Source organism: Heptranchias perlo, chromosome 5, assembly GCF_035084215.1.
Source record: "Heptranchias perlo isolate sHepPer1 chromosome 5, sHepPer1.hap1, whole genome shotgun sequence".
NCBI classification, from domain to species: Eukaryota; Metazoa; Chordata; class Chondrichthyes; order Hexanchiformes; family Hexanchidae; genus Heptranchias; species Heptranchias perlo.
The window spans coordinates 111721187-111736309 of record NC_090329.1 but is presented as its reverse complement, the minus strand read 5'-3'; the positions used below and the strand labels follow the sequence as shown (position 1 = coordinate 111736309).

The following is a 15123-nucleotide window of genomic DNA, read 5'->3' as shown; positions in this document are numbered from 1 at the left end:
ACAGCAGGGAAGGAGGCCATTCGGCCCAGAGTCCGCGCCGGCTCTGTGCAAGAACAATCCAGCTCGTCCCACTCCCCCGCCCTTTCCCCGCAGCCCTGCAATTTTTTTCCTTTCAAGTACTTATCCAGTTCCCTTTTGAAGGCCATGATTGAATCTGCCTCTACCACCCCCTCGGGCAGTGCATTCCCGATCTTAACCACTCGCTGTGTAAAAATGTTTGTCCTCATGTCACCTTTGGTTCTTTCGCCAATCACCTTAAATCTATGTCCTCTGGTGCTTGACCCTTCTGCCAATGGGAACAGTTTCTCTCTATCTACTCTGTCTAGACCCTTTATGATTTTGAATACCTCTATTAAATCTCCCCACAATAGTCTCTGTTCCAAGGAGAACAACCCCAGATTCTCCAGTCTATACACGTAACTAAAGTCCCTCATCCCTGGAATCATTCTAGTAAATCTCTTCTGCACCCTCTCTAAGGCCCTCACATTTTTCCTGAAGTGCGGTGCCCAAAACTGGACACAATACTCCAGTTGTGGCCGAACCAGTGTTTTATAAAGGTTCATCATGACTTCCATACTTTTGTACTCTATGCCTCTATTTATAAAGGCCAGGATCCCATATGCTTTTTTAACCACTTTTTCAACCTGCCCTGCCATCTTCAATGATTTGTGCACATATACCCCCAGATCTCTCTGTTCCTGTACCCCTTTTAGAGTTGTGCCCTCTAGTTCATATTGCTTCTCCTCCTTCTTCCTACCAAAATATATCATTTCGCATTTTTCTGTGTTAAATTTCATCTGCAACATGTCTGCCCATGCCACCAGCCTGTCTATATCCTCTTGAAGTCTATCATTATCCTTCTCACTGTTTACTACCCTTCCAAGTTTTGTGTCATCTGCAAATTTTGAAATTGTGCCCTGTACACCCAAGTCCAAGTCATTAATATATATCAAGAAAAGCAGTGGTCCCAGCACTGACCCCTGGGGAACACCACTCCAGTCCGAAAAACAACCGTTCACCACTATTCTCTGTTTCCTGTCACTTAGCCAATTCTGTATCCACATTGCTACTGCCCCTTTAATTCCATGGGCCGCAATCTTGACGATAAGCCTACCGTGCAGCACTTTCTCAAGCGCCTTTTGAAAATCCATACACCACATCAACTGCATTGCACTCATCTACCCTCATCAAAAAACTCTATCAGGTTATTTGAACACGATTTGCCTTTAACAAATCCGTGCTGGCTTTCCCTAATCAATCCACCCTCGTCCAAGCGACGGTTAATTCTGTCCTGGATTATCGTTTCTAAAAGTTTCCCCACCACTGAGGTTAAACTGATTGGCCTCATAGTTGCTGGGTTTATCTTTACACTCTTTTTTGAACAAGGGTGTAACATTTGCAATTCTCTAGTCCTCTGGCACCACCCCCGTATCTACGGATGTTTGGAAGATTATGACCAGTACCTCCGCAATTTCCACCCTTACTTCCCTCAGCAACCTAGGATGCATCCCATCCGGAATGGGTGACTTATCTACTTTAATTACAGCCAGCCTTTCAAGTACCTTGCCTTTATCAATCTTTAGCCCATCCAGTATCTCAACTATATCTTCCTTTAGTGAGACTGTGGCAGCATCTTCTTCCTTGGTAAAAACAGATGCAAAGTACTCATTTAATACCTCGGCCATCCCCTCTTCCTCCATGAGTAGATCTCCTTTATGGTCCACCCCTCCTCTAACTACCCGTTTACTGTTTACTTGCCTGTTTCCCTTTTATGTTGGCTGCCAGTCTATTCTCATACTCTCTCTTTGCCCCTCTTATTTCCTTTTTCACTTCCCCTCTGAACTTTCTATATTCTGCCTGGTTCTCACTTGCGTTATCAACCTGACATCTGTCATATGCCCCTTTTTTCCCTTTCACCTTACTGTCTCTTCTGTCATCCAGGGAGCTCTGGCTTTAGTTGCCCTACCTTTCTGCCTCATGGGAATGTGCCTAGACTGTACCCGAACCATCTCTTCCTTAAAGGCCGCCCACTGTTCAATTACAGTCTTGCCTGACAATCTTTGATTCCAATTCTGGGCCAGATCTGTTCTCATCCCACTGAAATTGGCCCTCCTCCAATTGAATATTTTTACTTTAGAGTGGTTCGTGTCCTTTTCCATAGCGATTCTGAACCTTATAATACTATGATCGCTGCTCCCTAAATGCTCTCCCACTGACACCTGCTCCACTTGGCCCACCTCATTCCCTAGAACCAAGTCCAGCAATGCCTCCTTCCTCGTTGGGCCAGAAACGTACTGGTTAAGAAAGTTATCCTGGACACATTTCAAAAATTCCTCCCCCTCTGTGCCCCTTATATTATTATTATTATCCCATTCTATTTTAGGATGGTTGAAGTCCCCAGTTATCACTACTCTATAGCTTTTGCACCTCTCTGTAATTTCCCTGCAAATTTGCTCCTCTATATCCTTCCCACTAGTTGGTGGCTTATAGACTACACCCAGTAGTGTAATGGCACCTCTTTTATTTCTTAACCCTAACCAAATAGATTCTGTCCTTGACCCCTCCATGACATCCTCCCTCTCCAGTACAGCAATATTCTCCTTAATCAATACTGCCACCCAACCCTCCTTTCTTTCCTTCCCTATCTTTCCTGAACGCTTTGTATCCCAGAATGTTTAGTACCCAATCATGCCCTTTTTTGAGCCAGGTCTCCGTTATCGCCAGGACATCGTATTTCCATGTGGCTATTTGTGCCTGCAGTTCACCAACCTTGTTTACCACACTTTGTGCGTTTACACACATGCACTGCAAACCAGTCTTAGCCTTTCTTGTACTCTCTCTTAGTCTGATCCCACCTAATGCTGCACTATTACTTGCTTTAGTGCTATTTTTCTCCCCCGATCCTTTGTGCCCCTTGTTACATCCTGGTACCCATTCCCCTGCCAAATTAGTTTAAAGCCCCCCCCCCCCACCCCACAGCATTAGTGAACTGCCCCGCAAGCACATTGGTTCCAGCTCCGTTGAGGTGCAACCGTCTGGCCTGTACAGGTCCCATCTTCCCCAGAACTGGTCCCAATGCCCAGCAATCTAAAGCCCTCCCTCCTGCACCATCTCTCCAGCCACGCATTCATCTGCTCGATCCTCCTATTTCTATGCTCACTAGCGCGTGGCACCGGGAGTAATCTGGAAATTACTACCTTTGAGGATAGTGTGTGATATCAACCCGAGTATCCGCCAGGGCAATGCCGTGACTTTTGCATCCTGCAACACTCCAACATTCCAGATCTCTTTCAGAGAGATACCAGATTAGATAGGTAGCTTCTGGGATATTCCAGTTATCCTCTTTGACCTTGGTTGATGATAATAGTTGGTATGATAACAACAGGGCTGAGAAGTGTTACAATGAGGCCAAAGCCAAAACCAGGGTACTCACTGAACAGCACTTTGGAATAATGGTTCTGATGTCTGGATCAGTCAAGAAGTGCCTTGAAGAGCATCCAAAGGAGGTGTCTAAAATTGTGATTGTGTGCTGTTTCCTCCATACTATCACAGAGCAGCATCAGCATACAACTGTCTATATAAGCTGTAGCTTTCAGTAGATGAGCAGGACCAGAGGGACTTGAAGGTGTGGTTGGCATGGATGAAGATTACTGCCAGGCAGCCACCTCCTTTAGATGGGCTCCAACACTGTTGACGTTAAAATGTTACAGTGGCAATAATGATTGTTCCTTCTGCTTGTCCTCTGCAGCACTGAAACTACCTTGTAAGATTCAGGAAATGTGTGGCCCCTCACTGGAGCTGATGGCTGACTGGCTTTCCCCAACAATCAAAAGCAACGTTCTACAGAATTGCACTGATCTCATGATTTCCTGCTTACTTGTAAGAGGCTAGCCATTCTGCTGTTTGTGAGGGTCAACACCTGCCTATCTACCTTGCCCATGAAACCAACATGTCAGATTTCATACATGGTGACAATAAATGCAGATACTGGGTGTATGTGGTGAGGTTGGGGGGTGTGGGGGAGGAGGGGCGGAAAGAGAGGACATCAAGTCCTTAAGGTGCAGTGTGAGGAATTGATGAAAGCAGGGAGTTAGAGACCTGATTGGGGTTGTCACATGGAACATAGGAATTGCTAGACGTTAAAAGACCAAGATACATCCAGATGGCAGCTTTGGCTCAGTGGTAGCACTTTCATCTCTGAGTAAGAAGGTTGTAGGTTCAAGTCCCACTCCAGAGACTTGAGCACCCAATCTAGGCTGACACTCCAGTGCAGTACTGAGGGAGTGCTGCACTGTCGGAGGCGCCATCTTTTGGATGAGACATTAAACCGAGGCCCCAGTCTGCCCTCTCAGGTGGATGTAAAATATCCCATGGCACTATTCAAGAAAGAACCGGGGAGTTCTCCTGGTGTCCTGGCCAACACTTCAAAATACTTCATTGGCTGTAAAATGCTTTGGGATGTCGTGAAAGGTGCTTTTTAAATGCAAGTCTTTCTTTCTTTTCATAAGTGCCGAATAGCACCCACACTGATTGATGCATTTTATTTGGCCAGTAGCCTGTGTCAACTTGGTAGCGATTCCTTCCATGAGTTAAAGTATCACCCAGAAGAGGGCTCAGGCTGTACCCAGGATGTGCCAGCAGCTGTTAATTATTTGCCTTGTTAGCAAAAACTTATTATCTGAGACATTAACGCCAGACAACAAGCTTCTGGTTTCAGTTCATTTCAGTTTCAAAAGATTGTTTTTTGTTCAGGTAGTTTGTTTTGATGGTATTAGATTCAGTAACTCTTTCATACCACTTCCTCCACTGACACAGTGCGAAGAAGCTGAAGTAACACGTTAAAATGTCACAACTGCTGAAGCTGTACCACTGTGTTCCCCTTTTCATGGTGGAATTCTAGTCCCAATTCCTCTTTTTGATGCTGAAGAATCATTAAACTGGAGATGGGGCTGGAAAATTCCCTTTTCTTTATTAAACAGCACCACACCGTGTTGGCCTAAAGAAATACGTATAAACATCTTGAAGAAACCATAATGCCATTTACATGCTTAGACAGAAAAAAAATAAAAACTCCAATGAGTATGACCCTTGCCCCTAACTAGGTTGGATCCTTAATGAGATCCATATAATTGTCTGATTTTTGTTTCCAATGCGGTGGAATGAGCCACTTCAAATAGAAGAATCTCTACACTGGACTCTATGTCCTACGTTTCTTCCAAGCTACTGGCTAAACATGGAGGTTGACTCTTTACTTATCTGGCATCCTCAATAAGCAAAAGTCTCACCTGAAGAACTGCTTCCTTGGTGCGAAAACTGAACTTTCCTATATGGCTTTCATCAACTTCCTGGATCGCTAACAGTAAACTCGAGGGAGCATATCTGTGGAGAAAAAAAGCAACTTAGATATTAACTCATGATGACGTCATATACCAGTCTTAATTTGTTTAGATACTTTAACGTGCCTTGGAAGGAATCACTGCCACAAATAATCGCAGTTTAAATTAAATAATCTGTTTTTGGCCCTCATTACGAAAGCCTTTCAGCATTTCAAAAACCTGAATCATATCCCCTCTAAATTCTCTTCTCGGATAAAAACAAGTCCAATTCTAGTAGCCCATTCTTGTAACCCTGAGGAAAAAACAGAATGAAGCTAATGAAAATAATTAGGAGAGGAAAAAACAAAGAAATAAATGGGAACCTACAGAGACAAATCATATTATAAACTGCTGCTAACCCAAGCTATTAAGAAAGAATGGTGTATATGTTCACTCTCAGCGGTGGCGGTAAACTAGCAGTAACAGATTGGGCAAATTGTAGCAGGTGGTCAATTCTCCCTTCCACTGACTTCGATCCTTTCCATCGTCTTCAATCCCCTACCTCCGGTTTTTCACCACCACTGAAAGTTAAAATCTACTCCAATTATTCATTTTTTATAGCCAAGTTATTCAAACATTAAACACTAAACATATAAGCCCAGAAATTACTGTTGGCCACGTTAGTGGAAGAATGATTAAAACTAAACATGATTTTCTGGCAGGTACTTTAGAGCCACTAAACAATGAGGCATGAGCTTGATTTAAATATAAAGCATTAAAATGAAGTCTTAGAGTAATTTTCCCATCTGTGGCATTGGCTGGAATTGAGCTTTGTGCTTAACTAACCCAACTGGAACAGGTTTAGGGGGAGCTCCATAAACAGTGGAACCGTTAAAGGGTCTGAATCGTTTTATCCATTTTGTTGTTTTTCAGTACATTTTTAACGTAGGCTTTGATTAATTTTGGAGGCATTTTCCATACACATAAAAAAAATTATGAAAGAAAAAAGGTTTGAAGAAATTTTCTCTCCCCTCACAGTATGTTTATGTGGCACATGAACTAACTGAATATTGGATGCTGATTTACAGGAAGCCGATTGTAACTGCCACATTTACAAAATTACAGCAGACTAGGAGGAGCTGAAAATAGACCATGAAAAGAAGCAATTACATTATAAACAAATATTCATGGGAGCTCAGGGAGTAAGTAGTCAGCAAGTCAAGTTCAAATTAATATTGGGAGTTAGTTTTGGATTGCCCCAATCGCAGCATTGCATGGTTCAAGTGATACAAGATGAAAGAATGCAGTGCAAGGAAGATCAGCAAGTACCAGAGCTGGAATGCCTTTAACAATCATTATACCACTAACTGTGTGTGCAGCCCCTGACACACCTACCTGGTAATGAACGACCAAGGACAACTGCCTCCATTGGCTTTGGATCAACACAGAGTCAGTTGCAGATCTGTGCTATCCATCACCAAGACATCTGTAGCCAATCTACATCATAGGAATGGTACACCAGAAGTCACTACCTCCCTCAACTTACTACAGCCTCGTGCTGCAGCACCTCGATACGGCTGGAACCATTGAGAAGTAGAATGCTACTTCTCAGCTGTTTCTAACACAGTGAGTGAGTTCTTGATCTCAGCAGGGTTGAGCAGGGATGAACCGCTTTCTCACCAAAAGAGAAATTAGGGAGGAGATTCAGTCCAAGTCACTCCTGTGCATCTCCTGGAGGGAATTTTTCTTTTTTATTCATTCTTGGGCTGTGGGTGTCGCTGGCAAGGCCAGCATTTATTGCCCATCCCTAATTGCCCTTGAGAAGGAGGTGGTGAGCCGCCTTCTTGAACCACTGCAGTCCGTGTGGTGACGGTTCTCCCACAGTGCTGTGAGGTAGGGAGTTCCAGGATTTTGACCCAGCAACGATGAAGGAACGGCGATATATTTCCAAGTCAGGATGGTGTGCGACTTGGAGGGGAATGTGCAGGTGGCGGTGTCCCCATGCGCCTGCTGCCCTTGTCCTTATTACGAAGCACAAGCCCAGGAACAGGACACCAGCATGTTCCTCATTGACTACAGAGTGGTGCAGGGAGGGCTGAAGAAACAAAAGGGATGAAAATATACAACAAACAAAAAAAGAAATGCAAAAATCTTTCCAACAGATGTAAGTCAGACAGAGAGACCAATTGGGTTCTTTGGTCCCTTTGATCGTAAGCGCGACTTTGACTGTGATACCTGTCAATGTTACTGTCGTCTTCCAGCAGAGTAGTAATGAACACCGGAGGGAGCTGATCAGCTTTCTCCTTGTGGGCTGCAAATTCGAACTGTATTGGCCGCAGGTAGAGATGGAATTCATCAAAGCCCATTTGCACTGCCACAGACTTGTATAATCTGGGAAAAAGCAGCAATGTTATAAGGGGTAATATGTTGCTATTCTTTGGTCTTACAAAATCAAAGAATGATAGGAGGCCATTTGCAACAAGCTGTATATTACAAGTTTCTAACATAAGGTATAACAGTCCCTACACTCCAACTGTGATTTATAGAATAATTGATATGCAAATTAGACTCAAGCAAGCAATTTTCTAAACTGATGTCTAAAAACATTAAATTAATAGTCAAATTCACATAGATTAGTTTACAACAGAATGCGATGTTTAATTAGGTTTTGTATTTTGTGCCCTCAACAATATTCATGTATAAATCCATGCCCAGTTCTGATTGGGGTCTCCCTTCCCATTTCAGGTAAACTTCGTGTGATTTCTCCCCATTTACTGGTCCCCTTCATCATGCATTGTGGGCATTCTTGTCCATCTATTCCAATTTTCCCCTCTCTCCCTAGTCTTCATTTGATGCTTCCCCAGTGTGCCAAGGCTGAAACTTTGAACTCAACAACATGCACATCTAACTCTCATGTGGTGTGCCATAGCATCACCTGGCCTCCAAGCTTTTCAAGTAAAGGATTATTTTTGGTGCTGCATTCAAGCAGTAAATTTGCTTCCAAGCTAATGTCAATGCCCCTCTTAAGCTAGTTATTGTGAAATATCCTAGAACTGAAAATGAAATAGGACTCTCCAACCCTCCCCACCCCACTCTCCATGACAAGTAGATTTTTCTAACCGATTTTCTCTCCTCCCTGACGGCATTGACTCCTTGCTGACTCAAGTTCCAAGAGCACCACTTGCCCCCAGTATCCCCCCCCCCACCATATTCACATATGAGCATCAACAGTGAGTGTCAGTAAGCGATCCAACTGGGTGGGTATCTCACCCCAGCTAGATTCTGCGCTTACCTGATGTGCGCACACATGCACTTACTAAAGGATGCAACTCAAACTACACTGAAACACACACACACACATATATATATATATATATATATAAAAAATTATCCTATTGCTCAAATGCCAAAAACAATTTCCTTGTATTGCTATTTGAAGTGTTGAGCATGGTAATAATAAAGTGAAATCAGCCCCTCCATTACTGAAGTATCAGCAGGTGTAACATGTCTCCCTCTGCAAGTCTCAGATCCGCACACCATTCCATCCTACAAACCTGAATTAAAGCACACACCAGATTTAAAAATAAATCCTCACAGGTTCAGTTAACAAGAACTAGCAGCTATCCTGTCGGTGTCAACAAAAGCACCAGTCTGTTATATCAAGTAACCTGAATAAGAAAGAAAGAGCAAGCGAGAGAGAACCTGTTCTGTTGTTAATTCATAGTCAAAGGTGGTACATAATAAGGACAAATACGTGGTTCCGTCACTAGCTTTTAATATTGTTGTATACTAATTTAATATTCATTTTTTAAAAACCTGACTAAGCAACTTGATAACAAAGGTGTTAATGTACTCTTACACCACTCAGTAATAAGGCATAGCTTCACAATCGGGATTTCTTACAGTGAGTTCATGACCTCAACCATGATGTCAGGTTTAGCAAAGAAGGGGGAGAAAAATCAAATCAATGGATGAGTCCTATGTTGCTCTTGTCGAGTTCATAATAACCAGTTTGAGAGTGGCACTGGCATAAGCCTGAAAGCAAGCTTACTGCTTGAATTTCATGGACAGGGAAAGACGTAGGAAGGAAAGAAAGATGTGATTTTTTTTAAAAACACTCAAAACGGAGGAAGATACATCCTGATGAGATGCACTCACCGAGCTAACAGGGCAGTTTCGGATGCAACCTCTATTAATCGATGGCGCAACGTAATGATCTCCAGGAGTCTGGAGAACGTATGCAGCATAAAGGCTTGTTTTTCTGCTCCTAGTCTATTTTCATCCTCTTCAGCAACTTCTATAAAGGAAACCCCAATGTCTCTGACAAAAAGTGGATCTTCGATAAACACACCTGAAAACAACTGGAAAAGCAAGAGGTGCAACTAAATGAAGGCAAAGGATTTGGTCAACGTAAAACTGGCTACCATCTACTTAAATGCAACCGAGTCAGTCAGTTGCATTTACATTCTGGCGTTGATTTTAACCCAGAGTGGGTTTCAAGGGGGCGGGGTAAGTGCGAAACTCACTGCCGGCCTAAATTTCAGGCCCGGGCTATTTTAACTCCCAGCCTCATTTAAATGCCACCGGTCCACTTCCCACCCTGAACAGGCGTAAAAAGAGAACAGAGCAGGCTAAGATCAGGTCGCCAAGGGCTGCCCGTCGGCTTATAGGTAGGTGGCGGTGAGTGAGTATCGTGGATGGGGGAGGCCGTGACTTTCCTTGTGGGGCCTGGAGGAGCAATCCTGCTCCTGATGGATGGCCCCACAAAGGAATGTTTTAGATTTTCCAGAAGGGTCTCTTCTGTCTTCAGACCTGCTCTGTCTAACGTTAAAGCCATGGCGGTTTCTCCACTCAGGCCTCGGTTACAATTGTATCAGGGTCCTATTGACGTAATAGGACCCCAGTTTACATAACTTTGAGGCTCCTGCTTTAGGCGGGCCTCATCCGCCTGCAAAACCCTGCAGGTTAACATCGCAAACAGTCAGAAATGGTCAGGATCTGAGCGGGTAAGTAACCTGCTCATTTCCACCGGACGGGTAGGATTAAAATCAACCCCTCTGTCTCGCACTTATTCAGCACACATCAAACAACTAATTAGAATTACATCTTCCCTTTTCCCAATTGAGATTGAATATGATGGCAGTCCTCCATTTCTCCAGGTCACTACTGTACCGTCTTACCCCAGTTGGATAAAGTTGCTATCCTGTGGAATAGCTTTTCTCTCCATTGAAAAATGGATAATATACAGAACAACTTTATTAAATGGTGAAACAGTGTGCATTATTTCCCTGTGATGCTAGCTTTTCCTATCAGGTGACCCATTACATAATCTGGTCTAGATCACATCATAAGGGTGTAAAACAAAACACCCTGTTTTCCAGCAATGAGAAAACTCAGTGGCTTAATTGAAAAATGTTAACTCCAACAGAATAGTTCCAAAAAGGTGAACAATACCACATTGTACATATTACAAAAACACATTTGGGAGGTTGCTCGAGGCAGTAATGCACTCTCAGGGCTTGGATGACTGTTTAAGCCACTGGAGCTTTGCTGTCAGTGTTTATAATATTATCCAACATCCTTGTGTATGCTAATGCCTGGTTATCCAATGCCAGCTGTCACTTTTCTCCTATGTAACTGAATAGGCCCCACTGGATTTACAGTTTCAAATATCACTCTATTTAGTAAAAGCAGTAGTCTTGTTAAGCAAAAGGTTTTAAAGTTTACATCCCACTTGGCAAAACAGATTTGACAGAATATAGGAACAGGGGTGGGCCATTCAGTCCCTCAAGCCTGCTCTGCCACTCAATTAATCACGGCTGATCTGTATCTCGACCCCATCTGCCCACCTTAATATACCTACATCCTTCTGAACCTGGAGGCCGTAGGACAATTCGGGCATTTCCATGGCCGCCCACTTTTCCAGTGCCAGATTAAGGACCTGTTTCTCTAGGCTGACGCTCTCATCGGCCGTCTTTGGTCTGTGTACGTGATGCAGCTCCCAGTATGTATGTTCCAGTGTCTTCGGAATACGTGAGGCCAGTCCCAGTGATGGGTGAAACTCTAACAAGTAAATCTTTTTCAAGGCAGGACTGAAAGCACAGCAAGAGCACTTTCATTATCTTGACATCTTTTACATAGAAATTATTCTCCAAATGAAAGTACTGTAAAAATATGATATAGAGGTTGCACCCACTATTTTAACACCAAAAGATTCCTTCCACCATACACAGGTTTTGCCTTTGTGAAGGTGTGACCTGTATTTTGTGGTGTTTTCAAATAGCACACAGAATTTATTCAACATTCATCAAATGTGGATTTGTACTTGCAATCTGACACTGTAATGAATTTACATGCTAGTTAAAGCAGGAAAGACTAATTAAAATAGCCAGGATGAATGATCTATTACAGTTCTTAGAAATGGTCACCAACAACAAATACTCCATGAATGAAAGAACATATCACTCATCATAATCAATAAAACATTATGTATTGGGAGCGTTTTTTATGCTTACCAACTGTTGTTAATGGCAACTGGTTGCTTAGTAATGACATTAAGGGGCAGCCCAAATTCAATACCCATCTCCATCTGCCCGGCCCTCCAAATCCTCTGTACATATTCCCGCTGGTCATCTATCTGTAAGTATTGTTAAGGGATACTATTTGAAGCATCGATATATTACATAGAATTTACAGCACAGAAACAGCCCATTCGGTCCAACTGGTCTATGCCGACGTTTATGCTCCACATGAGCCTCCTCCCACCCATCTTCATCTAACCCTATCAGCATATCAATTACACAGAAGATGGAACAACTGGGGTGGGGTGGTTGGTGGCACACTAACATACCAACAGGTGGCACAGCACAGGAACACAACTTCTAACCCTCCTGCTACTTCACTGAGTTCCTCTGGGGAGATGCCAGGTTCAGGCCTGACACCTACCCGCAGGGAAAGTTAAAAAAAAAAAATCACAGCCTGGGGCTGCTGTCAAACATTTTCTAGTCAGTGGATGGCTGCAAAGCAGCACTGGGAGAGGTCCAAGAATAGGTTATCTCTCTGTCCCATTTTGCCATAAGAAACATGTTGTTTGACAGGATCAGTGAGCCTGGGGAGAAAATACACAGATTTGTACCATCCTACAAGAAACAAAAAAGAGTTGGATCCAATTCATTTATGCATGTTTCAGGATTTTTGACCATTTTTTCACAGAAAGGGTTTGGAAACGAGTTCCATTCAACGGTATGCTTTAAATTTAAGTGTGTTTGCTCAGATGAGTGCAGTTTTGTGGTTTTATATGTCACGGGAAAGATTATAGAAGAAGTTACAGAGTCCAGAAATACTATCCTGTTCAGTCATGTGTGTTCTGCAACATAAATTGGCTTCTTGATTTTACGTTGACCTGGTCTCACTAGAGTGTTCATCAGTTCCGCACATCAGAAGATCGGAGAAGTACACGCAAGGGCATGTGTAAAAGACACAGTATCCAGTCCGTATGACGAGGGGGGAAACATTGTTACATCCCCCGGGTTAAGCCATCATATATTGAGCAGTGCAAATTAACCAGCAAGCACTACAGGCACTGGCTCTGCTAATGGGATTGACCAGTGCCCTTAAACCCTAGTGCACATGCTCAGAAATTTGTGACCGTATATTCAATAGGGACATTTGTTTGTCTATTTGTGCAATTAAAGGAGCAGTGTTGTTTACATTTTTGTACATATTCCACTGGGCTCATTCCACTGCAGAATCTGATTCCCACTCTCCCCACTTTCACCTCTCCTCTTCTAAAGGCATTGAATCATGTCAGGGTACAGCTACTTGGCAACAGGCTCACCCAAGAACCAATCTAAGTGGCCATTCTTCATGTGCAAACCTAAGCAGCAGGTGTCAGTGGGGGACATGATACCTGAGCACAGAATCCCATTCTCACCCAACATTCACACTGCATTCCCAGCTGTGGTCACAGAACAATGTTCAGCAGTGGCTATTTTTTTCCTTCTCTGGGCTCGGGAACCTGAATTTTTAACATCCCCATTGCCACCCTAGCTGATGCCAGCCAACTCTGGACACATCAGTGATCAAATCCGAGACTTTGCTGATCTGTTCAGTTAAGTACCAGATGACGGAGTGGACTAACTCTTGCGTTTTTTTCTAAAAGTCGATGGAATGTTTTCAAGGCAGCAGATCTCACATCTGCGGGTGCATTAATACTCAGAAGCTCCCAAGGGTCAGGTTTAGTGATTTATACAATAATAAGTTTATGTGGTTTATTTGACTCCCGAGCACCAGTCTCCCCGTCCAAACGCCTGTCTCCCCTTCCGAGCACCTGTGTCCCCGATTCAGTGTACTTGCACACTACTGCTCTGTGCTAGAGCATGAATGGAAAAGCAGCACTTGTTTTTTGTACCCTCTTTTCTTAGAACCTGTGAAAAGTCAGGTGCTGGGCATTGTCTAAAGCACTGTATTATTGTATGTTTTTAGCATTGGGAGTACGACGCACTTACTACCGCACACCATCAGTGTAAAAGCAACGATGAGGTAAGGATCTACACTCAACTACCTCAGTGCAATGTGTCAATGCATCGGCACACTTCATAACCCAAGAATCTAGTTATAGTCATTTTACAGTGAATTTTACTATCCACAATATAGCAAATAGGTTTATTACAACACTGCAGTACTAGGGTTTACTCTCACCTGTTTGTTCAAAATGTCTCTTATAAGTTGTAAGTGGAGTTTCAGGCATGTACATTCAGCTCGATACGTCTTCACAAAGTATTCATTGCTCAAATTAAACCGTGGGCGTTTGTGCATGATGTCTGTTATAACTTGGGCCAATGCAAACCGCTCCTCCACATCCAAAACATGCTGATAGGCTTCAAAATAACTGTCCAGCAGCTGAGTGGAAATTTGTAGAAATCATTCAGCAGAAAATGTACATTTGCTATATTCTTCCCCTCACACCAACCCAATTTCTTCATTTACCTGAGCATAGCGGCTTACACTTGAGCACGAAAACACTGCCACTGGCAGCCACCGAGTGCCTGGTCATTCTCCATGTATGAGCCTGGACACTGAAGCCATAGCCTCGAATGTAAATCAGGGCACAATCGGGCAAACAATCGGGAAGGAAACCCCTGTGGAGACTCGAGCCTGAGGCTCAGGCCATTTTAACTCCCAGGCCTCATTTGAATATTGCAGCACTGCCTTACATCAATTATATCAAAATTACAGCACAGAAACAGGCCATTCGGCCCAAATGGTTTATGCCGGCATTTATGCTCAACACAAGCCTCCTCCCTCCCTACTTCATTTAACCCTATCAGGATGCTCTGCTATTCCTTTCTCCCTCATTTGCTTATCTAGCTTCTCTTTGAATGCATCTATGCTATTTGCCTCAACTATTCCTTGTGGTAGCACATTCCATGTTCTTTTCTCCTGAATTCCCTATTGGATTTATTAGCGACTATTTTATATTTATGACCTCTACTTTTATACTCCTCCACGAGTGGAGATGTTTTCTCTACGTCTACCCTAATAAACCCTAAAATTATCTTAAATACCTCTATCAGGTCACCCCTCAGCCTTCCCTTTTCTAGAGAAAAGAGCCTCAGCCTGTTCAGCCTTTCCTGATAATTATATCCTCTCAGTTCAGGTATCATCCTTGTGAATCTTTTTTGCACCTTCTCCAATACCTATATCCTTTCTATAATATGGAGACCAGAACTGTGCACAATACTCCAAGTGTAGTTTAACCAAGGCTCTATATAAGTTTAACATAACTTTGCTGCTTTTCAATTAGAAA

General features: G+C 43.1%; 1 protein-coding gene and 1 long non-coding RNA gene across 2 annotated transcripts in view; one reads left to right on the top strand and one right to left on the bottom strand.

The window, feature by feature from the left end:
* Positions 1-15123, bottom strand: part of si:ch73-242m19.1 (uncharacterized) — a 139937-nt gene that overhangs the window by 88880 nt on the left and 35934 nt on the right. Inside the window, exons 10-15 of the mRNA XM_067985017.1 lie at positions 14016-14216; positions 11831-11952; positions 11179-11407; positions 9474-9676; positions 7551-7706; positions 5286-5379 (exon numbers count right to left, since the gene is read on the bottom strand). Of these exons, the coding sequence (XP_067841118.1) occupies positions 5286-5379; positions 7551-7706; positions 9474-9676; positions 11179-11407; positions 11831-11952; positions 14016-14216 (1005 nt within the window). The remainder of the gene's footprint in view (positions 1-5285; positions 5380-7550; positions 7707-9473; positions 9677-11178; positions 11408-11830; positions 11953-14015; positions 14217-15123) is intronic.
* The window catches only part of LOC137322013 (uncharacterized), an 88856-nt gene that overhangs the window by 70589 nt on the left and 3144 nt on the right, over positions 1-15123 (top strand). The window contains exon 3 of the long non-coding RNA XR_010962942.1: positions 13800-13856. This is a non-coding gene — a long non-coding RNA (uncharacterized lncRNA). The remainder of the gene's footprint in view (positions 1-13799; positions 13857-15123) is intronic.